This window comes from Mya arenaria, chromosome 5 (assembly GCF_026914265.1).
Source record: "Mya arenaria isolate MELC-2E11 chromosome 5, ASM2691426v1".
Taxonomy (NCBI): Eukaryota; Metazoa; Mollusca; class Bivalvia; order Myida; family Myidae; genus Mya; species Mya arenaria.
Genome location: NC_069126.1, coordinates 58,834,004 through 58,861,618, shown reverse-complemented (window position 1 = coordinate 58,861,618; position 27,615 = coordinate 58,834,004). Strand labels below are relative to the sequence as shown.

At 35.9% G+C, this 27,615-nt stretch overlaps 2 protein-coding genes across 6 annotated transcripts; one reads left to right on the top strand and one right to left on the bottom strand.

Annotated features, from left to right (window-relative positions):
- Positions 1–4,258: 4,258 nt before the first annotated feature.
- Positions 4,259–27,423, bottom strand: LOC128234540 (HAUS augmin-like complex subunit 5). 4 transcript variants are annotated; one of them, XM_052948806.1, is made up of 17 exons: positions 27,072–27,423; positions 18,914–19,033; positions 18,438–18,500; positions 17,402–17,434; positions 16,803–16,990; positions 15,703–15,862; positions 15,136–15,244; positions 14,132–14,217; positions 13,740–13,904; positions 12,918–12,996; positions 11,430–11,587; positions 10,959–11,121; positions 9,461–9,687; positions 7,684–7,792; positions 7,074–7,203; positions 5,855–5,987; positions 4,259–4,551 (listed from the first exon to the last, which is right to left on the bottom strand). In XM_052948806.1, the coding sequence occupies exons 1-17, from the start codon at positions 27,134–27,136 to the stop codon at positions 4,425–4,427; spliced, it is 2,115 nt and encodes a 704-aa protein (XP_052804766.1). In that variant the 5' UTR covers positions 27,137–27,423; the 3' UTR covers positions 4,259–4,424. The 4 variants fall into 4 exon arrangements, with proteins under 4 accessions (XP_052804766.1, XP_052804767.1, XP_052804765.1 ...); XM_052948807.1 differs by lacking the exon at positions 27,072–27,423 and adding an exon at positions 27,026–27,060; XM_052948805.1 differs by lacking the exon at positions 27,072–27,423 and adding an exon at positions 20,429–21,467 and having other exon boundaries at positions 5,873–5,987.
- On the top strand, positions 21,782–27,004 carry LOC128234541 (uncharacterized). Of its 2 annotated transcripts, none has more exons than XM_052948809.1 (5): positions 21,782–23,748; positions 23,918–24,051; positions 24,189–24,835; positions 25,240–25,461; positions 25,657–27,004. In XM_052948809.1, the coding sequence occupies exons 4-5, from the start codon at positions 25,284–25,286 to the stop codon at positions 26,346–26,348; spliced, it is 870 nt and encodes a 289-aa protein (XP_052804769.1). In that variant the 5' UTR covers positions 21,782–23,748; positions 23,918–24,051; positions 24,189–24,835; positions 25,240–25,283; the 3' UTR covers positions 26,349–27,004. The 2 variants fall into 2 exon arrangements, with proteins under 2 accessions (XP_052804769.1, XP_052804768.1); XM_052948808.1 differs by having other exon boundaries at positions 23,884–24,051.
- Positions 27,424–27,615: the final 192 nt, after the last annotated feature.

Here is a 27,615-nt window from a genome sequence, read left to right as displayed (position 1 = left end):
ATTATTCAGCATAGTTGTCAAGTCAGGGGGTAATAAAGTCAGAGTACTGAACACTTGGTCTATAATATTATTCAGCATAGTTGTCAAATCAAGGGGTATTAAAGTCAGAGTACTGAACACTTGGTCTTTAATATTATTCAGCATAGCTGTCAAATCAGGGGGTATTAAAGTCAGAGTACAGAACACTTGGTCTTTAATATTATTCAGCATAGTTGTCAAATCAAGGGGTAATAAAGTCAGAGTACTGAACACTTGGTCTTTAATATTATTCAGCATAGTTGTCAAATCAGGGGGTATTAAAGTCAGAGTACTGAACACTTGGTCTTTAATATTATTCAGCATAGTTGTCAAATCAGGGGGTATTAAAGTCAGAGTACTGAACACTTGGTCTTTAATATTATTCAGCATAGTTGTCAAATCAAGGGGTAATAAAGTCAGAGTACTGAACACTTGGTATTTAATATTATTCAGCATAGCTGTCAAATCAAGGGGTAATAAAGTCAGAGTACTGAACACTTGGTCTTTAATATTATTCAGCATAGTTGTCAAATCAGGGGGTAATAAAGTCAGAGTACTGAACACTTGGTATTTAATATTATTCAGCATAGTTGTCAAATCAAGGGGTAATAAAGTCAGAGTACTGAACACTTGGTATTTAATATTATTCAGCATAGCTGTCAAATCAAGGGGTAATAAAGTCAGAGTACTGAACACTTGGTCTTTAATATTATTCAGCATAGTTGTCAAGTCAGGGGTAATAAAGTCAGAGTACTGAACACTTGGTCTTTAATATTATTCAGCATAGCTGTCAAATCAAGGGGTAATAAAGTCAGAGTACTGAACACTTGGTATTTAATATTATTCAGCATAGCTGTCAAATCAAGGGGTAATAAAGTCAGAGTACTGAACACTTGGTCTTTAATATTATTCAGCATAGTTGTCAAATCAAGGGGTATTAAAGTCAGAGTACTGAACACTTGGTATTTAATATTATTCAGCATAGTTGTCAAATCAAGGGGTATTAAAGTCAGAGTACTGAACACTTGGTATTTTATATTATTCAGCATAGTTGTCAAATCAAGGGGTAATAAAGTCAGAGTACTGAACACTTGGTATTTAATATTATTCAGCATAGTTGTCAAATCAAGGGGTAATAAAGTCAGAGTACTGAACACTTGGTATTTAATATTATTCAGCATAGTTGTCAAATCAAGGGGTAATAAAGTCAGAGTACTGAACACTTGGTATTTAATATTATTCAGCATAGTTGTCAAATCAGGGGGTAATAAAGTCAGAGTACTGAACACTTGGTATTTTATATTATTCAGCATAGTTGTCAAATCAAGGGGTAATAAAGTCAGAGTACTGAACACTTGGTATTTTATATTATTCAGCATAGTTGTCAAATCAAGAGGTAATAAAGTCAGAGTACTGAACACTTGGTATTTTATATTATTCAGCATAGTTGTCAAATCAAGGGGTAATAAAGTCAGAGTACTGAACACTCAGAGTGCTGAACTCTAGGGTCTTTAATATTAGTTTGCATAGCTGTCAAGTCAGGGGGTATTAAAGTCAGAGTGCTGAACACTCGGTCTTTAATATACCATGTGGAAATATTTCTTTTAAAGGTTGGGAAGACAGCTAGCATTGCAAAATCGACATTATTATTGGGTAAGTGCAAGCTTCCTTACCTGCAGACAACAGTGATGACGATGGTGAATCATTTACACTGGACAATGAAGCCAAAACGGGTGGTTCGTTCAATGAGGGTGAATTCTGGCAGATATTTGCAGAGACAATTACTTATTCCTTTTTGAAGAGTAATGAGAATAAAGATGTCACTTTGATTTCTTCTATCGCTGTTAGCAAGAAACTCCTTCAGGTGTTTTTTTATGATTCTGAAGAAGATGTCTTGCTTCAGTCTGGTGGAGCAGATGACATTGCTTGCAGAGGACAGTGGTGGCAACATTGTAAAATATTTCAGTCATTGCAGTTTGGTTGACATGGAATAACACGATTTTTGCACGGGTGGCATTGACGAGATGTGCAAATCAGGGTTTCATAAACTGATTGATTTGGATAATGCAAAACAACTGTCAAATCTCTTTGCAATGGAAGAAAAAGCCCAGAGCTCACGTGGTATTTAAGGGAAGAATGGGGAAGCATATGGTAAAAGACGATAGGATTTAGATATCAAAAGTGAGTTGCCTGTCAGCACCACATTACATTCGGCTTCGGTGACATCGGGTGTTACTGGCAGCAGTGGCATTTGCAGAACTTTTTGCAATTAAGTTGAAATTGATAATGGTGTGGGCATAATCCCAATATTTTATTATAATATTATGTCGCCCCTTCATTAAAAAATAATAGTAGCAAAGCTTATTAAATATTTTTTTAGTAATTCTCTTTCAGCTGAAATTTGGCGAAGCTCTTGCAAGACTATCGTTTTGGTTTTTAGCATAAAGTTTAACTTCCAAAGATGGTAAAATGTGTAAAATATTGTAAAAAAAACACAACAGCATTGGTGTTAAACAGTTATTTGATTAAATCTCTCCGGTTTTCTTATGTAAAAAAATCAGAAAAAAATGAATTTGTCGGAATATTTGTTTATTTTAAAGCAGCTCAAATTGTAACACTCACAGTCCTGTAACGAAATTAATGTATACCTACATGTACCAAATGATATTCCTACCCATAACAAAATTGTAATTTAAAACTTCTAAATTTTCCTGCACAGTCTGTTTTGAAGTGTTTTCGGAGAATTAAAGCTAAATAAAGCATTCATCATGACATGGTTTAGTATGTAAAAACACTTTATACAAAAATCTATCAATGCATGTGAAGCGAGACATTGATTTGTTAAATTTTTATGTCATAGATTTGCAAGTGTTTGTATTCAAATAATTATTTTGCAAACATTAGGGGAAAATGAAAGTTACAACATAAATGAAAATAATGTAAACTTGACAGCAACTCCTCCATGATATTTCTAGTAACATTAAATAAGAAACAATGTCTGAATTGCACGGTCAAGTGCATACAAACAGTGTCATCACTATCCAGCAATTCTGGCTCCAGTTATCAGTGGATACCATTTTGTATTTTAAATAACAGCTACTTAGACACTCTCAGTGTATGCGAAAACACGTCAAACAGTAGGACATTGTCAGTAGATTTTTAAACTGTCCGTTGTATCTTCAAAGAATGGAGGACGTAATTGTCAAAATTGAAATGTCCAATGTGTAATGAAGCCTTTTTACAACTGATTTTTACCGGACATTAATATCATGCGCTCACAGTTTGAACTAAAATGCTGCTACGCAGCTACCCAGTATTTCCTGAAAAGATGTCAGTTCGATGTAATTTGCATCATAAACAAGTACGGTAATGCCAAAATCATTTTAAATTATGGCACTTCCATAGATATCAGGTAAAGGTCATAAAATGTGTTTAAATGTGACTGATGACAGAGCTGAGTTATCTAATTACGGTCAAGTGGAGATGGAGCACATTTGTAAAGCAGCCAGTATGCAAAAGGACACACCAATGGCGAATGATGAAGACTGTGAATGTGATTCAGATATTGACTCTGACTTGGAAGTTTCAGCGAGGAAGATTACGCCACCAATTGTTCAATTATTGGTTGTTATCTAACTGATGTCTAACTGATTATGTGACAAGTCAAAATTGTATGCCAATGGCAATGAACAAAATTATGTTGAAGTCATATCCTGGTATACATTTATATCATATAATTCAACTAAATTGAGCTCTTCCATATTTACTAAAAAATGTCCTGCGTAATCCATACAGACGTCAGACAAAATGTCCAGCATGTTCAAAACATTTTTGCACTCACTGCACTCAAAAGCAATCTCTAGGTAGATAATCTTCACATAACTTTCCTGACCCCAATATATCAAGTAAAAGTATAATCTCAACATTATTTACCACATGAAAGCATTGTATGATTCAAAATCTTTACCGTTTTTTATACTTTTTGAAAACATATTTTTTCATAGAATGTGTTTATGAAAAGATTTTGTCAATTTTCCAAAGTATATAAACATATATGATTTTTAATAACCTTTGATGCAGTTAGGTGAAATGAGTTGAGAGGCTGAGATTGATTTTCGTGATAGCCTGTACAACACATTTACTTACATCAAGTGAATGGTAAAATTGACATCCCTTATTATTTAAAAGAAATTGGAGAGACATGTAATGGAGAGACATGTAAAAGAAAACAAGTTTCTAAAACATGAATACTTTTATTTTTTATGAAATAAATACTGAAAACATTTCATATACATGTATCCACAAACTGTTCATGACTCCGATGTAAATATAACTCAGCAAAGAGAAATGTACATGGAAAAGCAAAAAGGTGCAAAACGAGATCTTCTGATGAAAGATGTTCCTCCTTACTGCTTGTGAAGAAGCTGTTGTCTAAGGCTGGTCACTAGGACTGTCCATCTGTCCATGTACTGTTGTAAGGTATGGTCATCAACAGTCACCCAGGGGACACACTTCTGACTAGGCTCCAACCACCTGGAATAAAAAAAAACTTTGACTAACAAAAGGAATCAACTATGAGGGCCTCAAGCATTTTTATCATTGATGGGTGACATACAGCTTATCCAGGAGGCTGTCCTCAATCCTTGTAACAACAGGGAGCATTTACCTATAAAGTGTGTTAAGCAAGAATACAGAACTCAGTCTCAGTAATATTTGCAGGACAGCTCCTCCAACCAGAAGTATTCAACCACCCCGATAACTCAGTGGTGGAGCGTTCATTTAGGGTGTGGAAGGTCAGGGGGTTCAATACCTAGCCGCATCAAACCGAAAGCCGTAAAAATATAGTACCAGTAGCTCCATTGCCTAGTGCTCTGCATTTAAAGGGTTATACCAGAAACATGGTGTACTCAGTAGTGGTTCAACCCAGAAAAGTTGTATCCCGTCTATCAGTCAGAGCCAAGCCATAATGCACCCAATGGAACCAGGTAGACCTTGATAAACACAAATAAACAAAAACAAACCAACAGTATTCTGTCAAGGATGATAACAGAGAAAATGCTAATCCTGAAAATTGAATTTGAGCATAAAGCCGTCATACTCAAATCTTAATGTGGGTTAAAAGCTGACAATTCATTTCGAAATTGAGTCCAACACAATTGATACTCATTTCAAATTTTTCTTACCATTTTTAATGCAAAGTCCAGAATAAAACTAATTGTACGATTGTCTCAAATTGAAAGCTTTTAATCCTGATTTCAGGATTAATTTTAAACAGTATCATCCCTGTCTATTGGTTCCAGCAAGCGAATTTGACAGTGCAACGGGATCACTCCTAATAAAGCTTTTCTTTGTTTTATATTCAACTACTGGAGAACTAGTCTAGTCAATAACAGTTTCTTTTTAGCTTGATTGTGACAGAAGCTAGTCACTAATAAATCAATTGACTCAGTTATCTGGGTAGAAACTAGTACTGGTGTCCAAACAGGCAAGTACCCCTGTTGGGGATCGAATCCACAATCTCTTGGGTGAGAGGTGGACAACTAGGTGGATATCACTAGACCACTCGCAACCTGTGAGAGATAGACACCTATAATGTAGAGTGTCTGCCTCTCACAGACTGGGAGTGTTTTCGTTGTATAGACTTCAACTAGTGTGTCCCTTATCTTAAGAAAGTACCCCTGTTGGGGATTGTATGTCTTGGGTGAAAGGTGGACACCTTAACTAGACCACTTTCAACCTGTTAGTGGATACCTATACCACTAGACCACCCTCACAATCTAATCTTGTTCTGACACAATACTTGGCCTGTATATATATATATATATATATTCTTTACAAGTCATCTGCTGCCTGCCTGGCATGTGTACAGTTGTCTAGGGCTTGGTTAGTGCGGGAAATCTTCTCCTGTAACCGTGGTAGCGTCTGTCGGAGCTGTTGACTGTCACTCTCGCGTGCACGCTCACATAACTCTGCAGGAGAAGTATTATTGTAATCACTCATATCTTACGTTCATAAAACTTTGTTAACAAACAAGAGCACCACAATGCATCAAGATTCAACTGATAATCTTTTATTACATAGACTATTTTTATCTCATTATCGGTTAATAACTTAATATGTACATTCAGTTTTTGTCATAATTACAATGCTGTATCTAATCTGTTCACCTGGAGGGCTTTTATTGCTCCTCTCACCCGACAGAATATCTGACCTATTCCCAATACAGAATAATATTATGTATTTTTTTTCCCAATTCCAAGAAAAAAATCCCGAACGAGATGAAAACAACATAAGCCTGAAGGAAAAGTATTATTAAAATCACTTTCTTTCATTTTATGGTCAGCAAACTTGACTTGGCTGACAAATGAGCCCACCACAAGTAACATTGTTGTTACCTAGAAATAATGCCAGCGGTGATTCCAAAGACTGGCCTTACAAACAAACATTATTACATTGCGGTGCTTAAATTGCCAGTGAATATTCTATCTGTATTCTGTAATATTTGTGATTACACCATCATCAGTTCTTCTAGGACTATATTGGCTTCCCTTCCTAGCCTGTAGAATGTCAACTATATCCTCCCTTATAACATCTTTGTGACAATTTGTGAACATTTCTTGTGATATTGGTGATCATAACATCATCAGTTATTTTAGAGACTATATCAGCTCCCATACCTAGCCTGTGCAGAATGTCAACTATTTCTTCCCTTAATTGTACAGATTAAATATCCTTTCTGTGACAAATTGTGTACATTTCTTGTAAATATTTATGACCTCACCATCATCAGTTATTTTAGAGGCTATATCACCTTCTATAACTAGCCTGTGCAGAATGGCAGCTATATCTGCCCAAATGTGTAAACATCATTAAATTAAATATCATCACCGAGACAACATGTGAACATTACTTGTGATATTAACGACCACATCATATTCCGTTCTTCTAGATGCTATATTGGCTTCTCTATCAAGTATGTGTGGAATGTCCTCTATATCTTCCCGTAGTTGCATGCACTATGATAAAAATCTTTTATCGGACAATTTGTGAGTTACCTGTGATATTGACGACCACATCATCTTCTGTTCTTCTAGATGCTATACTGGCTTCCCTATCAAGCCTGTGTAGAATGTCCCCTATATCTTCCCGTAGTTGTACACATTGGGACAAGATACACTCTGGAGCCTAAGGAATATATCATATATATATATATATCATGTTTCAAGTAAGAGGATATTTGATGATATATGTATAAGACCGATGCCTGTTACACAGAATGATAAAGAAAATATTTTCACAAATAGAGTGATGAGTTTCCCTAATGCTAGAATTTACATTTAATATATTGTAAATTGGAAACCGAGAGACAAACAAAACTTTAAGATGTCATGGCTGCAACATCAGTTTATGTATGCGAAATAACATTGATCTCTAAGTGCCTGAAGAACCTCTTAGTCTCCACTTAGATTTCAGCATAGGGTACATTCAAACCTTTGCTGGAAACATTTGTATTAAGTTTCATGTGAACATCTTGAACAGTTTTTGAATTGTTGTTAAGGTTAAAAGATTTGCAAAACACCACCGCAGACAACCGCGAGGCTATCACAACAACTCCAAATAAAGACAAGCTTATAAACCCCATATCATTTTATCTGTATATGATACCTGGAACATTTTGAAGTTCAGGCAATCTAGCACAGTGGAGAGAGCAGGTCTGATATGGACATGTGAGGTCTGGTGTATAGACAGGTCCATAACAGCTGTCTTCAGGGCACTGTAACAGAAGAACATGGTATAAACATGTACAAAGTTGAAGCTTTCTAGCACAGAGGAGACAGCAGGTCTGATATGGACAGGAGAGGTCTGGTGTATGGGCAGGTCCATAACAGCCAAGATAGGTACATGACAGCTGTTTTCAGGCAGGTCACGAGGTGTAAGAGAGTGGAGACAGTAAATATCATGACTAATCATTATGACAAAAGTAAATGATATATGTATGAATGTAAGTATGATTGTAAAACCATGAACCATATAGAATGATATTCACCAAGACCAAGTCCAAAAAAGATATATACACTGATATCATAAGTCTGTGTTTTATCATACGCTTTTAGTAACAATCTTCCTAGAACCACATTCAACATAATTAACACAAATTCTGTATTAGTGGCCACCTTTGGAAATTGTTGAACTGGCTGCTTAAGACAATATAATAGAAATAGAAATCTGTTCACTTTGAAAACATAAAATTGAAATGAATAAGAATCATAACTTGTTTTGTCTCTTCAAGTGTAAATCTATATACATCAGTGTTGTTTGTCGGTATTATTTTGATCATTAATTTATTATCTATTTCAGTATTTATTCATAAATTGTGTAAATTCTGATATAAACATTCGCCAACATATTATAAACATGATTCCCGGATCAGTAAACATGAGGGGCAATCGTGAAATGTTATATGCATTTTGATTGGATGTCCGGGTTTTCCAAGGCCGTTAACTTTGTGCACAATAGTTGTCTATTGGAAAATTTATTAGTGGAAGTGTCGGTGACATGGGATAAGAGGCCATTATTTGGAGTCTATAATGGCTTCATGGGATCAAAGATTAGTTGCTGCTGCCAAATTAGACGGGTGGCCACTAAATGCATGTACCTGATATAGTAAAAACATACAAGAGAATACATGTGTGACTGTCCTACTTACTCAGTTAATAAATTTTAATGATACGATTTGTCAACCTTTAGGTACAAATTGATGTATTGTTCGGCATTGATCTTATAATTAATGTATTATATTCATGTTTCTTTATGTTTTCGTATAACATTTTAATACGTACCCTTTTGAAATAACATAAATTTATGCTTGCGTTTTCATTCTAAGCATTTATGTGTGTGTGCGTGTGTATGTTCTTTCAGAAGTCCACATTGTAAATAAGTCGTGTGTTATGTTTGTTTATAATATGATGCCTATGTCTTAATGTGTTACCTTCTTTAAATAAAGTTATTATTATTATTATTATTATTATTAGAAGTTTGGAGAGGCTGGAAATACAAGTGGCCATTTGTAATAGGTGGCCTTACAACCAGGTTTGACTGTAAGCCCCAAAAAACCCTATGCTTTGAAAATGATGTCACTAAGGTAAATTCTACCTAGTTGTTTGGATTTCATATAGCATATCACCCATTACCAAAATGACTTCATATTCTGTTTAGCATGCAGTTTGGTTACAAAAATATCACTTTTTGCCAGTATATTTAACTTTCTCTTGAAAATGAAAATGGGAGAAACTATTCTAAGTTTTCATAAGGAAATGATAACTGTTAACATAAATAGATGGATATTGAATAAATATTGCTGTCTGCAATAACTATGTAGAAATTCCCCTCAATATAAAGGAAACCCATAACTAACATGACCAGTAAATCTTCGAACACTTACCTATCAATCTGTGAGAACATCAAATACGGCAGTACAAGGTTAGCAAAGCCATCCACCTCCTGTGAGACTGTTCCTGCAAGTTTCCCCGTAAGCCCAGTGAGATGAGAGGGCTGGGAGACAAACGAGCGACCGATGTAGTCGGATATCTCTGCTAGCTGTTCTTCTAATCGTGACTGGGCATTCATGTTCTGTTTGACAAGCACTTGGATAACACCCTGCTTCTGATCCTGAAAGGTATAATAATCATACGTTTATGATTACATCTCTAAAAGATCAATCAGTGCAAAATATAGTTGAATATGTCAGCTAGCTCCTCGTCTCGTCCAGTTTGGGCATTCATGTTCTGTATCACCCTTACTGAAATAACTCCTTGCTTCTGGTCCTTGAGGGGACAATGCATATTGATAAGTTTGCTAAAAGACAAAATAGAGCAAAATAAAGTCCGATATTTCTGCTAGTTACTAGATATTCCACTAAGCGTGATTAATAATCTAAAAGATTAAATTCAGCTGATGTAGCTGGATATCTAAATGAGTTCTAAATGGCCCAGAGAGTTCACACTTCTTTAATAACAACTTTAATATTACTAGTTAAAGAGGTAATACGGTTTTTTGGGCACAAAAATGTGGAAGAAAATATCTTTGCACATTCTGCTAGTCTGAGCTTTTATTGACGAACGTATGTATGTATGCACACTCTGCTTCCTGCCTGAAGTGAAAATTTGATATTAAAGGTTCGCAATATGACAAATAAACACATGCTCTGTGCTGCAAATTATGGCAACCACTTGTCTCTTTTGTTCAGTGACAAACATGGGGCATAACTTAACAATTGTTAAAGCCAGAGATATGGGCCTTGCTACATTGTCTTAACTCTGGTATTGTAATGTCCAGTTTGCATTCAATTAAAAAAACAAGGACAAATGACAGACATAAAACATGGTAAAGTAACATTTGTACAAAACATTTTTTTCAAGTCTTGAACACTTTTATTCACGGTCAAATTAAAAGGTTTTAAACTATGATGCATCCAGCTATGCCGACAACAACACTTATGACATAAACAAATAGAAAGGGTCAAGATTAAGGTTTTTATTCCTTAGTATCTACGTCTTGTATTCATTTTTAAGCAAAAGTGTTCAAACTTAAGCAGGAGCACTCTTTACTTAAACTGACAAGACATTAAACACCTATTCAATTCATCTATATAACTATTAAACTCAAACTTATTGAAAATGCAAGCAAGATATATCTGATCATATTTAGGGCTATTCCATTTAAACATATAACCCCCAGGGGGCAAAGCACTTTTAAAATATACCACCCCCGCTACATGAGCAAATTTACCCTTTCAGGGTCCAAAATACCAAATTAGCGAAAAAAGACACCTGCCCTTATACTATTTAATTATTTGCCTTCCCCCCATGGGCTAAATGTTTTACTGGAATAGCCCTTACAGGGCTACTGCAAGTATACTGTGAGGGCTACTGCAAGTTTACCGTGATATCCTGGAACTCCTGTATGCGGTGGTGTTTGGCAAAAATTTCTTGCCGCTGCTGGATGCTTTTTTCCACGACCACTTTCAGTGCCTCTGTCTCCTGTGTGAGGCTGTGCAAAGCAGCTCTCTGGCCGTCAACTTCAACTTCTACATCTACTAGGGTCCTGAAAAATTTCTACATTGGCTTCAAATAGAACTGGTATGAATGTTGTTTACATCAAGGTACAATGATTGATAAGTCGACTGATAATTGAACTTAGCGCACCACCAGTGAAGATGGTAATTTGATCCACGATCTTGGCGTTTGTCTAATACAATCATAAATGAAACTATTTCAAAGAATGGAAAATTGCAATAATATTAACATTGTCATTAGGCTTGAAGTAAAATTTGAAAGTTGATGACTGCATCCTCAACGGAAACATCATTCAAATTAAATTATGTGAACAAGACATTTTTTATCATGACCTACCTGGCAAGTTTCAGGTCTGTGGACTTCTGTGAGAAAAGCTTGTGGAGTTTTTTCTCAATGCGTGACTTCACCATGGATACAGACTGCTCTAAATTCCGGGCATCGTTGACAGACTTCTGACACTGGACAAAACTGAGGAAGTGTTCCTTGTTCCTCTCCTGAATATGTACATAGTGAGTGAACTAGATTAAGGCCATTCATGAGCTACTAAAGATGACATACACAGAATTCTATTTGTCTAAATCACAGATGCAAAACAACTAAACAACCTAAAGCATTTTTCCTTACTCACTCACTCACACAAGCGCAGATGCACACGCTCAACACAATTACACAGCAAGTCATGTTTGAGAACACATCCTGCATACCAATTCAACCTCCTCTACTAACTAAGTCCTATCACTCCAAACCATCCTCACACTGAAACACCCCTTATGGAATCACCTCTCGCACCCATCACACCAATACCATTCCCTCCTAATTTCCACCTCATCCACACATAAGCTGCCGCACAGATAATGGCCAGTAGCTAATTGTATAACATTGACAAGATGTTCGGAGTTTTTTTTTATTAATTTTAGTTTAATACAGCCAAAGTTAATTTTTGGATGACATTTTAAAACTATCAAGGGGCTTAACTTGACAATAATTAAAGTAAAGGTTAAGGGCCTTGCTACACGTTTATCACTAGTAACATGTATACAAAGTTTCATATGAATATCTAATTAAGTTATGGCTTAAAAATATTATAACTTACCATCAAATATAATTTCAAATAAAAAAGGAGTGGGGGCTATTTGACCAATTTGGGGGCGTTTTGACCAATTTGGGGGCGTTTTAACCAATGTTTTCCAAGTGGGAGCTATTTGACCAAAAATGTGGGGGCTATTTGACCAAAATGGGGGCTATTTGACTTGGGGGCTATTTGACTTGGTTCCATATCAATAACTGGATTTTGTCTTGAAAACATAAATAAGTTTGTACAAATTATTAAAAAAATAATTGTAATAATTTCAAATCATCAAAAACGATTGGTATGGTCAAAGGGAAATCACTGAGATTTGCATTTTACCCTTTTCTCATGCTAGATTTGCCTCCCTTGCCAAAATGTTAAAAAAAATCTCAATAATGTTTGTGCATGCACCCTGTGACACAAATACCCAATATGGTGATTTTTACATATTCAAGGTGATCAGTTCATGGTCTATTAAAGGAAGTTAAGCATTATGATTCTCCCCCCCAAAATAGGCTCAAATCCTTGAATGAGACAAATCTTGTTTGAAAAGGACCTTATACATTCGAGTACAGTTGAATCCCGTTGGCTCGAACTCCCAGGAAATACCTCGAGCCTCGGGAAGTTCGAGCCAAGCAGAAATTCTTATCTTGAGTAGTGAGAAATCAGTCCTTTACATCAAGTTCAAGCCAACGAGGAAATCATGCCAACGGGGTTTGACTGTATTTGTAACTTTATTAGTGTATTATAGATACCTGTAATAATTGATGTACACTTTTGTACAAGGATGGCTGTCTGGACAGATCCCTCACTTCTCCACCATCATACTTGAATCTGTAAACACAATATTACAATTACCAACATTCGATGACAATTGTTACAAAAATTTGCCCGTGGAATTGGATTAACCATAGTATAGTTAAAAAATATATAATATAGCGGACACAGCCCAGTAGAAGAGTTGTATGATTCAGTTGTCTGGTCACTATCTGGTTATCAACCGGAGTTCAAGAAGACAACATATCAACTACCCGGTACTATCATTATGTTGTGAGGTGATAACCATCAGCGAATAACTAACATTTTTCTAATATCAGTAACAGTTGCTAGTTCACAAAGCTCATTACTTGTGTATTCTCAGCTGAACAAGAAATATCAGACTGGGTTATATTTCTTGTCACTGTCTTAAGTTGCTCTCAACATGATAACTAAATGTGTTAACCATGACCAAGTTGTACCAAGATCACCAATATTAAATGTCCTACAATTATCTCCAACTGGAGACTGTGCAACCCTCCTATGTCCACGCCAGTCAGTGAGTTAAGGGAGGCTGTAGTGTCCAGATATGGATCCATAGACAGGTCACCTACCCCATTTCTGGACGTCCCTTCTGATGCCCAATTTCCTGGTCAGTGAGCAGAGAGTGGCTGAAGCGTCCACTGTATGGGTAAGATGACTGGTCAGTATCTGGTCACCTACCTGAGTTTCTGGGCGTCCCTTCTGATGTCCACTTTCTGTTCAGTGAGCAGAGGGTGGCTGTAGAGTCCACTGTATGGGTCCGTAGACCAGTCACCTACCTGAGTTTCTGGGCGTCCCTCCTGATGTCCACTTTACTGGTCAGTGAGCGGAGGGCAGCTGTAGTGTCCACTGTATGGGTTAGTAGACCGGTCAGTATCTGGTCAGCGGAGAATGTGCCACACACTTGCTCAACCTTCTGCCAGAGTGGCTCCTTTTGCTTTGAGCTGGAATTGATAAGTAGCTGACACATATAAACACAGTCGCTAATGGCTGGTATATCTGCCTTTAACAGTGCTGTAAACCTTTAATGACCAGAGCTGTTTCCTTCTTACGGAGGATTAGGTTGAAAGCTGCCTATTGCATCTTCAACCAAATTAGAACCAAAGTTTAGAAAAGAACCCAGCAATAGGACTAAGGGGTATCTATAACAATAAGCAGGAAATTTACTTACAACAAGGCTTTATCATTAGTGAACGCTCCATTCAATGTGTCTTGTAGAAATGTGCCAATCTCTGAACAGCTCTCTCGTACATGTTTCTACATGAAACAAATTACAATATTTCAAATTACCATCCTCTCTTACAAGCTTGATCTGTGTTCATCAGTTGATTTATATTGGGGCATAACTCATTAAATATGATAGTCAGAATGACAGTACATGGTTTTGGTATACACATACACACCACACTAGTGATCAAGTGCATCACATTAATTATTTCCTCAGTGGAAACCAGTACTAGTTCCCATTGTGTGGCTCCAACAGTCCAACTCAAATCCTCCTTGGTGAGGTAAGTATAAAGATTTAGAACCTATATTTACAAAATCAAAGTTATAATCAACACATAAAAACTTTAAATAAACCAAAACTACGTTTTCTCCCAACCCACTGTGGATGCAGCTTCCAGTGTAGATATTTTTCCTTCTATGTTTCCTTCTTTTCTTCCTCACTATCCCTAACCTACCTAGTCATCTGTCCACTACAATTCAACGCCAGCAGGTTGTACGGTTAGCACAGTGGTTAGCTCACTAGCTTCTCACCAAGGTGAATCGGGTTTGATTCCCAGCCAGGGCTCATGTGAGTTTGGTTTGAGGTCACCAAGCAAGAAAAGTGGATATTCTACAGTTTCCCTAACATAATCTAATTCATTCAACCCACAACCTGCTTCACCAGATTTAAAATCTTCCCACTCACAATGAAAGCAATCTTTAATGGGCGGTCTGTGCCTCAGTCTCTAGCTCCCAATCTTTAACTCCATTCATCCCATCAACTGTCCACTTTAATACTATAATAGAAACATCTTCACCCTGTTCTTCCCCAATCACTGTGGAAGCGATCTCCAGTGCAGTTGTCTTTCCCTCAATCTCCAGTTCCCATCTTTATTGCCACTCAATCCCGCCAACTGTCCACTATAATACTATAGTATACACCCTTTTACCCTGCTTCTCCCTACTCACCGCGGAGGCAATCTCCAGGGCAGGTGTCTTTCCCTCTGTTTCTTCTTCCTCATCACTTTCTCCACCTGCTGCCTCTCGACTATAATACTCTTCTGTCTCCAAGCCTTTCCTGATAAAACAATATCACTTGTGCACAAGCATAATGATAAAGCTTCATTTAAGTTTGATTCATAAACTGAGATTTAAATTCAATCTTAGGCTCTTTAAAGTTAATCTTAAACCCAGATGATTCAAGGGTGCTCTACCCTCTTCAGAGCCAATAACAGTGCTGCCCAAAACCCCTAAATGGACTAATCTTGGCTTCTTGAGCATTAAGTGGCGACAACTTTGAATTACCCAAAGATTGCTTTGATTTAGGTTTGATTCAATAACTGAGGTATAAAGCACTTGGGTCCATGACATTAGACCCATATGAGTTATTTCATACCTTTGAAATTTTCACCAGTAGAAATGCACTGTCTGATAAACACTTATACGTATGCAATTGTCTCGAAGCTGTTGTCTCATTGTGGAGATACCACACATATTAAGAAATTTTAACATGCGCAATGTGCCAAACATACATACTGTGCCCTGGCTTTGATGGTAGCAGTCCTGGTTTGGAGACACCGCACATATTCCTTATACTGTGCTGCGTTGTCAGCTGATTTCACACAGAACGCAGTCAGGAGGGCGGCCTTCCGGCGGGAGTTGTTGATGGCTTCTTTAACCTGCTGGTACTTTTGCTCTGTAACGTGAAAGGAGAATAATATAAGTACAGTAGATAATTCAACTACAAAGTATTTAAATGTGGATACTATCCTTAGATATATATTACACTAAGACAGATAATACATCATAATACTCTAGAATCAAGATATTCTGCACAAACACATTTTGACCAAATTTGGTGATGATTGGACAACGTCTTTTAAAGTTATCAGACTGCACAAGAACAATTTAAGGGAAAAAATATTATGAAAGGGTGATAACTTGTGAGTGAATTGAGTAATATGGCTGGTTATTAAACTTGTCTGATATATTATACCAGAAATGTTCTGACCAAATTTGGTGATGATTGGACAAAGGCTTCATAAGTTATTGATCGGGAAGGCCAATTTCAGGTAACTTCTATAATGGAAGGGCAATTACTCTTGAGTGACTAGAGCGATATGGCTGGCTGTCCAAGATATTATGCCCATACACATTCTGACCAAATTTGGTGACGATTGGACAAAGGCTTCTAAATTGATTGAATGGACAACATAATGGATGCTGAGATCCGCCAACCCATCCGCTGTAGGTAAAGCTATAAAAAAATATTTTATTAAAGTGGACGAATAAAAACATTGAGGACCATGCACTTCTAAAAATTACGGAAACAACATGGTGTTATTATACTAACATCCTGGGAACGCAACAGCTCCCATATTAATTGTATTATTTAATTACTAATACTATGCACTGATGGTGAAAATTGCTGTATATGTAAAGCATAACATTTTTAGTAATATTTACACCCTTTGTAATAAAGAATGAAATGAAAAAAATGTTGTATTTAAAAAATTGCATTTTTGAGATTATGTTTCAAACTCAGGCTTAAGACATATTAAGTGATGTTGGGCCTGGAGGTCATCATTATCAAAGCAAATGTATAAGTTTGCCGTATATCATTTCTTGTCACTGACCTGTCTCAGCAACCTCTGCTGTGATTCTCTCCACCTCATGCTCAAAATGGCCGACATCTCTCAATGTTGTAGTTATCTCCCCAGTGAGAGCAGCTCTTCGCTCCAGTAAGGCTTGTTTGGTGTCCTCAAACTGTTCCCCTCCCACATCATAGTTTACTTTGTAACTGGGGGCAGATGTCTTGCTTTTACTAGCATTAGTTAAGGAAATACTTAGCAAATGTGAATAATAATGTGTAATTATCAAAAAAATGACAGATAAACACACAATGACTTTTCTGGCTTGCAAATCAATTGTCATTCAAAGAAGATTTTAATAGCAGAGAAAACAATTGCCAGTTCTGAACATTCTCCATGGCAAACATTATCTGAAATAGTTCTTTATCACAAACTTGAATTCTGCGGATTTTGATGTGCCCCTGTTTAGAGTGCCCATCATAGGAAGGGGCGTACCTAGCCAAAAGCCAGTACATTTTCTGCCAAAGAAACATGGAATTCCGTTAGGAAACCAGACTTGGATTTTCTGGAATCCATCCAAGAAATTTGGTGGTCTTGGGATCCTGAGATGACGTAAGTATCAGCACTGGTTTAGTAAAGGGTACAATGCCAGGTTGCCATTTACTGTCTTCACTGTTCTGTAAAAGTAATAACAAATAAATACATGTAGAATGCACAAATATCTCTTTAAATGTGTTCCTCTGCCAAAACACACTACTTTATCTTCATTCTTGTTTCAGAAGTCAAGTGTGTTTGATTCCAGAAATGTATATCTGGGGATCCTGTGACCCATATACTGGACAAATAAGGGGTCTTTGGTTGTTATATTGGGTCCCAATATAATGGTTTACACTCAATGAATGTTTGTTTTTTGGGTTTCCAGGATGAACAATACGTCTTAAATTGGAAGTCTCTATATTGAAAACTGAGTTGGGAAAATCCTAGGTACATATTGACACAATTCTTACTAACAACTGTATGCAAGAGCCGATTTTTGCCAGGGTTCAAGGTAGAAACCTAAAAGGGGACTTAGGAGAAAAAGATCATAAAACCTGACAAAATTCATTCTTTTTGGACCTAATGAAATGTTTCACTATATCGACCACAGAAAAAATGGTACAATGAAACTTAGCAATGCCTTTCTGACCTAAATATCACCCCTATCAATCATCACAAGTGAGACTGTTTAAAGATATAACATGTTTATAATGTAGACTAAAATATTAAATGGTGGATTTGCTACCCATTTCCAGGATTAAAAGTCACCATCTTAAATACTTTGTCTTTTAGTTCCATCATCCACTTACAGACAGTTAAAAGAGAAACTCATACCAACACAAATTTCGTACCTACTGAGTCCATATATGAAAAGTATTGTTTAGATTCTAATATTATATCATGAAATCAGGCAATTTGTCCTATTCCAGGACTTTCAGTTGATATGTTAACACTACATGTTCTCAACTTTAAAAACCATGGGCCATACAGAATATTCTTATCTTTTGTAATGTTAAAGTATCTAATATCTATCTATATATATATATATATATGGGAGAACTTCTATAAATATGGTATGGCCTTCTATTTGTTTGACTTAGTGCTGGTACATGTACAAGTGTTCTTCTAATGTGCAGGACTTACTCTGTAGACTTGACATGCTGTGTCACCCATTGCCAGATTGCAGCTCCTGGCCCTTTACACAGCCTGAAAAGCAGGGAAATTACAATCAAACACACTTAAATGGACAACTAAAATAGGCAACAAAAAGAGATTAAAGAAAAACAGAATTATTTAATATGTTCACGAAATTCTCAAAATACCTGGTACATGATTGCTCTAACTCATTTTTGCAGTTTTGTGTTGAAAGAATTTATACTACCACTAAATCTTATATAAATACATGTAAAAATATCCTTTATTTCTTTGTTTGTTAATAACTGTCACAATCGCATATAACATATATTCATTTTTATTTTAAAGCATTTCAGTTATTATCTTATAATATAATATGAACATGTACTGGTCATCAGGAACTTGGGTATATTCAACCTTAATTTTATACCTAAAATCAAACTACAGAAATTACTTCAAACATCATAACAGCAAATAGAACATACACTTTTAACTTTTCAGGATCTAATGCTGCTGAATGGGATGACTGTAAGTTGAAGTGCATTTCTTGTGTCGTCCATTCTTGCAACTGCCTCGCTAACTCACTTTCTCTGTTCATCTTGGTGCTGAAAGCATACTTAAATGCTTATTTAATAAATTATGTTAACTCAAACTGTTTAATGCTAAAATAAGTATCAGACGTTTTATGTTAGTTGTTACTAAAATATTAATATCATCAGTAGGTTAACACTTATTGGAGGTCTTTTGATGACTCATTCACTTAAAATTGGGAATGTAGATGTGAAAAATTGTGATCACTTTTAATGAATAAAAGTGAACGATATAGTTGATCAATTAATCAACAAAGTTGCAATTTATTTGTTGTAACTTTTACAGATGCTATAAATGTATTTATTTACAATTGCTATAAATTTATATGCATCAGATTTAGTAAAAAAAATGGTTAAATTGAACAATTTTTTTTCCAAAAGATTCAAATTAGGAAAAATATCTATTGTCTGGCATTGATAGTATGGCTAAAACATTGACTTCCATTTCACCTGTATCGTGATATATTGTTTCTCTTAAGCACACGTGTTGAATTTATGATGCAATACCGGGATAATGCATTTTAGTCTGGAAAATTTCGGTTGTTTTCTTTAAAACTGTACATTTTCTTAAAGATTGACACTAACTCTACAAGGAAAGTCCAAAAATGTAGAGTTTGGTTAAGATTTGATAAAGTTATGGCCTCTTAAACAGGGTCATGTCGGCAAATACATGGAAATTCAGGGTCAAGTCGTCACCCTTTACAAAGATAATACAATAAAAAAATTAAAAAAATATTTTTTTGGCAATTTTCACAAGTTACAGTTACCACATCATATTCTTACTAAAATTTGATAAAAAAAATGATAAAATAAAAAAACGGACAGGGGCGTGGTGTGTCAAAACAACGCAACCTGCCCCTGTGGGTAAGCCAATAAACCTGGTAGGATTTCATTACTGTTTAACATTCTAACACCACACACAAAGACATCTGTCATAATATATAAATTATTATTTGATTTTAGTCCTTTTGAATATACAATTTATGGGTGTTTTCATACTGTCGAGAAATAGGTGATTAATACACATGTTACTATATATAGTAACATTTTAACGTTGCCAGAATAGTCATTATCGGCGCGGCGGGACCATAATCATCAAAATTGATAATAGCCCCGGGGCTATTATCAGTCAGGTGACCGATAATGACCCTGCGATTGTCCGCACGTGCAACGTGACGCAATTTCACGTTGTTGAAGATGGCTGACGGAGTTGACATGGGTGAACGTACGCTCGAAAATTTAGCCAACAGGCTACTTCAACTGGATTCTGCCATCGAAAAAATTGAACATTTCACTGAGGCACAAGCCCGGCAATTCATTGAAGCAAAGAAAAACAAGGCTACGGTAACAAAAACAAGGAGTGACATGAAAAAGGTGAACGATTGGCTGAATGATGACGGCGAGACCTACCAGATCAAAGACATTCCACCAAAGGAGGTAGATATTCTTCTATCCAGATTCCTGCTCAGTGTCAAGAAGACCAAGCTTTCGGCAGAGGCGAATGGCCCCGCTGCAACCAACTTTGAGCCATCTACCCTGCGTGGCATCTTGTCCAGTCTTCGACGTAACCCACTCGACCATCGACCGAGTCGAGCTGTTTTCCGCTCGGTCGACTGAAAAAATCAAGTCACTAGCCCGCCCTGTCGAGTGATTTTTCCCGAAAAATAATTATCCGAAAAAAATACGGTATCCGTATCTGTTACAACAGGCTACCTAGACGCTTATTGAAATGCGCTTAATAGACGCTTGCACTATGACTGGTTTACCGCGAGTCGCATCAGATCGATAAATGCTTATTCAAAATGTAACATTTCGTGTACTTGAGGGACGCTTGAAAAATTGAGAATGGGATACAGTCTATTCGTGTAGCTGTCATTTCTCGTCGATGCTATTGTCTATCTCAGATTATTATACGACCTCTTATTGGGCATCACAATTATTAATATACTGTAAAGTAATGTAAAGTAGCTCGACTACCGTAAATTGGTCGTTTTAGGTGATACAACATGGCGGCGACCATGCAAAAAAGTTTATTGGAGGCTCTGGACTGGATGCGATTCGAACACATGAAATTGAAACGACAACTCGTTTTTTGTCATGGTCTTCGCCTAAAGGATTTGGAAATCTTGGTAATGGTTTTAATATTGCTCTAACTTCGAGTTTATAGACGAAAGTCAACAAAGGAGAAACACATTTTTGGTGTCTATCTTGAAAACAAATTATGAAAATTTTATAGTTGAAGCATAAAAAAGTGGTCTTATTTGTCATATTATCTATCATTCATGATCAACGCAGTTCCTCTTGTCTATCGTAAAATATTATTCTTGAAATGTTGAACTTTAGCTGTTTATCCATATTTTTTCATATTATCTATCGTAAAATATGTTGTTGTTTTTTAAATTTATGATAGACAATAAGAATTATTTATATTTTTCTTATTTGTCCTATAATTACATGAAAACACAAGTAGTAAGTTTCTTACAGTCAATCATGGTTTTTGCTTTACTGTAATTATGTATAATTTGTTTTCGTATTGTCTATCATAAAATATATTTATTAAAATTTATGATAGACAGTAAGAAAAATATTTCATGATAGATAATAATGAAAATAATTCCTGATAGACAGTAAGAAAAAAATTCATGATAGACAATAAGAAATATTTAATTTAAACATATGTATTAAAATTTATGATAGATAGAAAAATATTTCATGATAGACAATAATAAAAATAATTCATGATAGACCGTTAGAAATATTTTTCATAAAATTCTTATTGTCTATCATAAAATATGATAATATTTATGATAGACAGTTAGAAAGATATTTCATGATAGGCAATAATAAAAACAATTCTTGATAGACAGTAAGAAATATTTTTCATGATAGACAATAAGAAATATATATTTCATGATAGACAATAAGAATATTTTTTCTTATTTATCATTTACATAAAAAAATATTGTCTATCGTAAAACATGGTTTTCTTAATTGTCTTTCCTAAACATATATATTTTATTTATTTTCTAATATAAAATGAATCTTTCATACTGGGATTAATCTTATCAATTAAAAAAATAGAAATGAACATTACTGTTCATTTAACTTTAACCATTGTTTATCTGCCATCATATGGCTTCAAGATAAGTTTAATGAATTTTATTATAATAATAAGGTAATAAGTGATACTGGTTATGAAAGTTTATCTTAAAAGCAGGGGAGAGTTCAGGAATAGACGTTAGAGAGGGCATACCTAAGGGGTGTACTCCGCTCCCCAAGAAAGGGCATACCTAAGGGGCGTACTCCGCTCCCCAAGAGAGGACATACCTAAGGGGCGTACCCCTCCCCCCAAGGGTCCGCTAGACGTAAGCAATTTGTGAAGACATCAGAAAGACATACAAGTGAACATAACACATCGGTGGCCTTCAAGTAGTGGTGATATTGACTTCATGGCATATCTTGCACATGTTCAAGGATTGCGTTCTGCTACAAGACTGGAGAAAATAACTTTTTTCTCAGTTTTATGGCATGTATGCTTTTCTTGTTTTCAACAAATATCACACGGATGATGGATACATTTTCACCAGTATTGGAAATTGTTGGAAGACGTGGAAACTGTTGTTTATATACGGATGAAGAAACATCAAGAGGACATAATTAAAGGAGGTTGCGCTGTTTGAATTTGTTGTTTTTATGAGTTCACATCGCCTGCACATGATGGTATTTGAAAGGTGTAGTTTATTAATTTCCACTCCTTTGAGATAGAATGCAAACTTTGAAGACTTTAGTGATGGGGCATGTGCCGGGTGTGCCATCCCCCCTCCCACGGAAGCGTTTGTGTTAACTGTTGGTCATTGCAATTGCTCATTGATCTGTGATAGACTGCAGACTGTGAGCAGAAATCATTGATTGGCAATTGAAGCCAATTCTATTTCTTTCTCACTTACACTTGTTTGATCAATGTACTTTTCTTTATATTATCAAAGAACATATTTGATGCAAAAATTAAAATATATCAATTGATTTTGTTAATATGTACCTTCAAATGTCCATAAAAGAAATGGTATATGATAGAGTTATTTTTGTATGACATACATAAATATCAATTAAAATATTTCTTTGATAGACACTAACAACTTCGTATTAAAAGGTACATATTATTGAGATGCGGACAACAGTTTCATAAACGTGATACTTTTAAGCCTAAAATCTGTTTGCTCAATAGCCTATTTCGTCAAGCTAAATAATCTGTGATAGACAACAGTTTCAACGTATTTATAAACGTTGCATTAAAATAGTTCATGATAGACTCCTAAAAAAGTATGGAATATACTATAATATAGTAATATTGCCATTCCTTTTATAACATAAAAGTAAAAAAAAATATCACGACAAAGATGAACGACATTAATAATTCTGATGGCCTCAAGCAGGTCCGATCATAATTTAGGATAGACAACTGGGCCGACCGTCATTTCTTCACACTGAACGATGTCGCTTCTACGTTAATTCTAAGGAGCTACCCCGAAAAGAAAGGCTCCTGGTGACAAGCCTGATGCTAAAATGGAGGTAACTAAGGTTTACGAAAAGGCAAGAAAACGAAAGTTCCAGTCAAGACCAAGAGAAGAGGACGACTTGGAAACACTCGACTGAATGATTTGATGGCTATCAAGATCATGTCTCCAACCATCGAAGAGTTCGACCCTAAAGCAGCCATCGCTGAATGGATGGTAGGTTAAATACAGCAGGAATTAATATAGTCATTAAAAAGTATATGAAACTTTATGAATTCAAAAGCATGACAAACAATAATTGAATAATCTAGATATGTTTTAATAATACAATGTACATGTTCACAATTTTAGACCTCAACTCCATCTGGCCAGACGAGATGAGTAGGAGAGCGTATAAAGCAGCCTGCCAGACCCAAGGAGGTCATCACCCATGCAGACTCTGATCTCGACCAGGCAGATGAGATGGACCAGGCAGACGAGATGGCAGACACAAGCTCTCAAAGTACCAGTGAAATCCAGGTATCACAATCAAACAAAAGATCTCAGTTACAATATAACTGTTTGTACTGAATTTTACAATAATTAGTAAATACTATTTTCGGTTGAACAGTTATTTTGACAAATAAATTTTATGCCATTTCATGCATTACTTTTAGTCAACTACGACATCGCTGGTGCAAGAGAAGATGATGTATGATGGAGACGATAGTGACGGAGAAAGCGACTGCGAGATGTCAGAAGACCTTGTGTTTTCATTGTTGATGGAATACAGTAGAGATTAAAATGAGAAAACAGTTTACTGGTGTTATAGCTTTATTACCTTACACATATATTAAAATATCTCTGTTAAAAAGTTATTTTGGTTCGGGCTAGTGAAACTTGATTCGGGCTAGTGCTTTTTCCAGGCTGCTAGCCCGACTGGGCTAGTGCTTGAAAAAAAATAGTGCGAAGACTGCTTGTCAAGTGTAAAGAGACACCTGTCCGAGAATGGTAGGCGGATTTCTGTTTGTTATTATTATCTAAAACAACTAAAGTTAATATATAAACACCTTAATAGTTATATATTTTATAGTTGCCTATAATTTTATGCACAGACTTTGATTATTTTAATCATAATCGACTCGTTTTGCAGAGTACGAAGGCGATGTCATGGGCGGAAAAGAGTTCAGACTCACACGGGACACGCTAAAAGCGAAATGAGTGGACTTGAAAGAAAAGGGACTTGGCAATAAAAAACAGAGAGCCGATCCCTTCACTTCCTCAGAGATTCAACAACTCTACGAAAAGGAACTTCTTGGAGCCGGTAAGTTTGGCCGTTAATTGATTGTTTACATATCACTAAGCAACAAAGACAAGGGAGACAACTAAAGCAAAAAGAGAACGATATAAGCCGGTCCCCGGTATTCAAACAAGACTACCTTTATAATATGTATTGCGTGGTAATAATGAATAATGGGTAATTATTATTGTATGACGAAATTCATGGATTTTATGTCTGTTATTTTGTATTTCTTTCACCTAATATATATTTTATAAACATTCATTACTCTATTAAGGTAGAAAAAAGAAATCTATATGCATTTAGAGTGAGTTTACAGTGCAGTACGGTACATTGTTAAACAGTAGAGAACATTATACAACATAATAATCAAGCACATTTTAACTGTGTAATTGTTTCAAATGGTATAAATTTCGAATTAATTACAGCCTCTCCAATTTCCCTCACAAATACCATTTGGCTTAACAACACCATGCACCTTGGATTGCGAGGAAGACAGGATCACTTGACCATGTTGTGGGGGGACTTGGAATTAAGCCAGACCTCCGATGGTGTGAGTTACTTGGCCTTCACGGAGAGGGCGACAAAAACAAGAAACGGAGTTGCTGGTGACCACAGGCAATATGTACCTAAGCTCTTTGAACAGCCAGGTAACCAAGTAAAAATAGCATTGTTATAAAAAGGTTATTTTTTCTATTGTTAAAAGATGATGTTCATTTATTGCAATTATAAGCAAAACTTTTTAAACTAAAATCCATTTAAAATAAGATTTCAAATGTTGATTTTGTAAAAAAGAAATAAATATGTGATTGAGTACTCTAAATGTGTTTTAAAATTATTTGCAGGAGACCCAAACTGCCCTGTAAGGTTGTATCAGCTTTACAAGGAAAAGAGACCACCTCAGATGTCCGCCCCAGAAACAAGGTTTTATGTAGCCCTGAATCCAAATTTTGGAAAGGGAACAGAATCAAATGATCTCTGGTTCATCAACCAAAACCTGGGAAAAAATAAATTGGGACAACTGGCCAAAACCATGAGTGAGCAGGCTGGATTTCAGGCTAGGCATGTTAATCACTCTGCAAGAAAAACATGCATTACAAATTTGCTGGATGCCGGTTGTTTCCCCACTGAGGTGGCACAGCTGACTGGTCACAAAAATCTGATGTCTCTAAATCATTACCATAAAAACAATATAGAAAAGCAGCAAAACATGTCCAATATTCTTCATATGTGTAAGAGAAAAGAACCATTGACAAATCCAGAACCAGAACCAGTTACTAGCATGAAGGAATTTGATGATGATGACAATCAGAAACTTGTAGCAGCATCCCAGGAAATTGAGCTAGCGCTATCCTCCATCCAAACATATGAAGAGATTCCTGTAAGAAAACCAACACATGATGAAGCTGAACAAGTTTTAGACCTTCCCATTAAACAAAGCCCAGGTGGAACACTGATCCTGCAAAAATTTATGAAGGACACTCAGTCACTGTTTAATGGTAGTCCAAATAATTGTACGTTGACGGATTTTTTTTAGATTTTTGATATGGCAAATCCTTCACGTACAAATTGTTTAGTATCAAAAGTGGGTAGTTGTTCCGATCAGGATTCCGGGTTAAAGCATATAGCGTCTATAAAATATCATAAAAACAAGAAATATTACCAGATAATGTTATTTTATATTAGTTCCGTACACAAAAAAAATAAATATCCAACTTATAATTATGAGTTTGACGGCTTTTCTTCATTTCATTCTGTCAAAACATAACGATATATACATGAAGGGCACCTGCAAGGCTTTAGGGCACAGTTTTAAATCGATAGGAACATTTCGGCCATGGCCGAGTTGTTACGATTGTATAACGAGGTCTATCTCGAAGCTTTGTCGGAGGAGGACGAGCTATTACGATTGTATCGAGTTGTTCCCCTTCGCATAATTGTTGTCTGTGTCAGTCAACTTTCGTTTTATTGAAAAGGTAAACAACTTGTTTTAATGCGTTTAATGCTTGTTTAGTGAAAAATAACATTTCACTTACATGGTAAAATATGAATATAACTCTTTATGATCAATTTCAACCATAAAATACTTCACTTAAAACAATTTCAATATTTTTAAAACACCCCCGTTTTTTGCACATTCCCGTTTAGACGTTAGGGATTGGAAGAATCCCGTATAACACGTCTATTATTTTAGACTATGTTTAATGGCTGCACCTTTAATGGGCCTATCAGCATTAATTTGAAAAATTAGGAACCATACAGTATGACTGGTACTGCATCCTTAAGTTGTAGGCACTGGAATGAGTGAACAAAGTTATTCTGCATACATGTTTTATTCCATTCATCCACTGTTATTATTATATTGTTTTTATTTCACATGTTTTTGGGTTGAAAAATGTTCTTTTATCTTCACTTCCTGTGAAATAAATGTGTGCTACATGTATTTTATTTCAATTTGCTTTTCCAGTATCGGCATATCGACAGACTACTGAATACTTGAGTCAAAACATGTGTATTAAACAGTTCAATATATGGCCGCGCGGGGCCATATATTAATCCCTTAATAATAAGGTGTACTCTATTTGTCCGAATTTGCCGCCGGAAGTTTTCAATATTTTAACTCAAAGAAAAATGGTAAAAATAGCCTCAGGAAGGGGTGGTGCTGAAACCCGGTATCCGGTATCGATATTGGGAAAATCCGGGTGCTGAAACCTGGTATCCGGTATCGATATTGGGAAAATCCGGTATCACGGTTTATGATACCGGATTATGTCGATACCGGGTGTTTCGTCACAGTCGATACT

Excerpts from the sequence above, each read along its gene's own strand:
- LOC128234540 (XM_052948804.1), bottom strand. The coding sequence starts at position 20,565 with ATGCCACGCAGGGTAGATGGCTCAAAGTTGGTTGCAGCGGGGCCATTC. Across the intron at positions 19,034-20,428 it reads GGTGGAATGTCTTTGATCTG|CACCAAGATGAACAGAGAAA; the intron begins GTAGGTCTCGCC and ends GTATGCTTTCAG. Across the intron at positions 18,501-18,913 it reads GATCCTGAAAAGTTAAAAGT|GCTGTGTAAAGGGCCAGGAG; the intron begins GTATGTTCTATT and ends CCTGCTTTTCAG.
- LOC128234541 (XM_052948809.1), top strand. The coding sequence starts at position 25,284 with ATGCACCTTGGATTGCGAGGAAGACAGGATCACTTGACCATGTTGTGG. Across the intron at positions 25,462-25,656 it reads TAAGCTCTTTGAACAGCCAG|GAGACCCAAACTGCCCTGTA; the intron begins GTAACCAAGTAA and ends AATTATTTGCAG.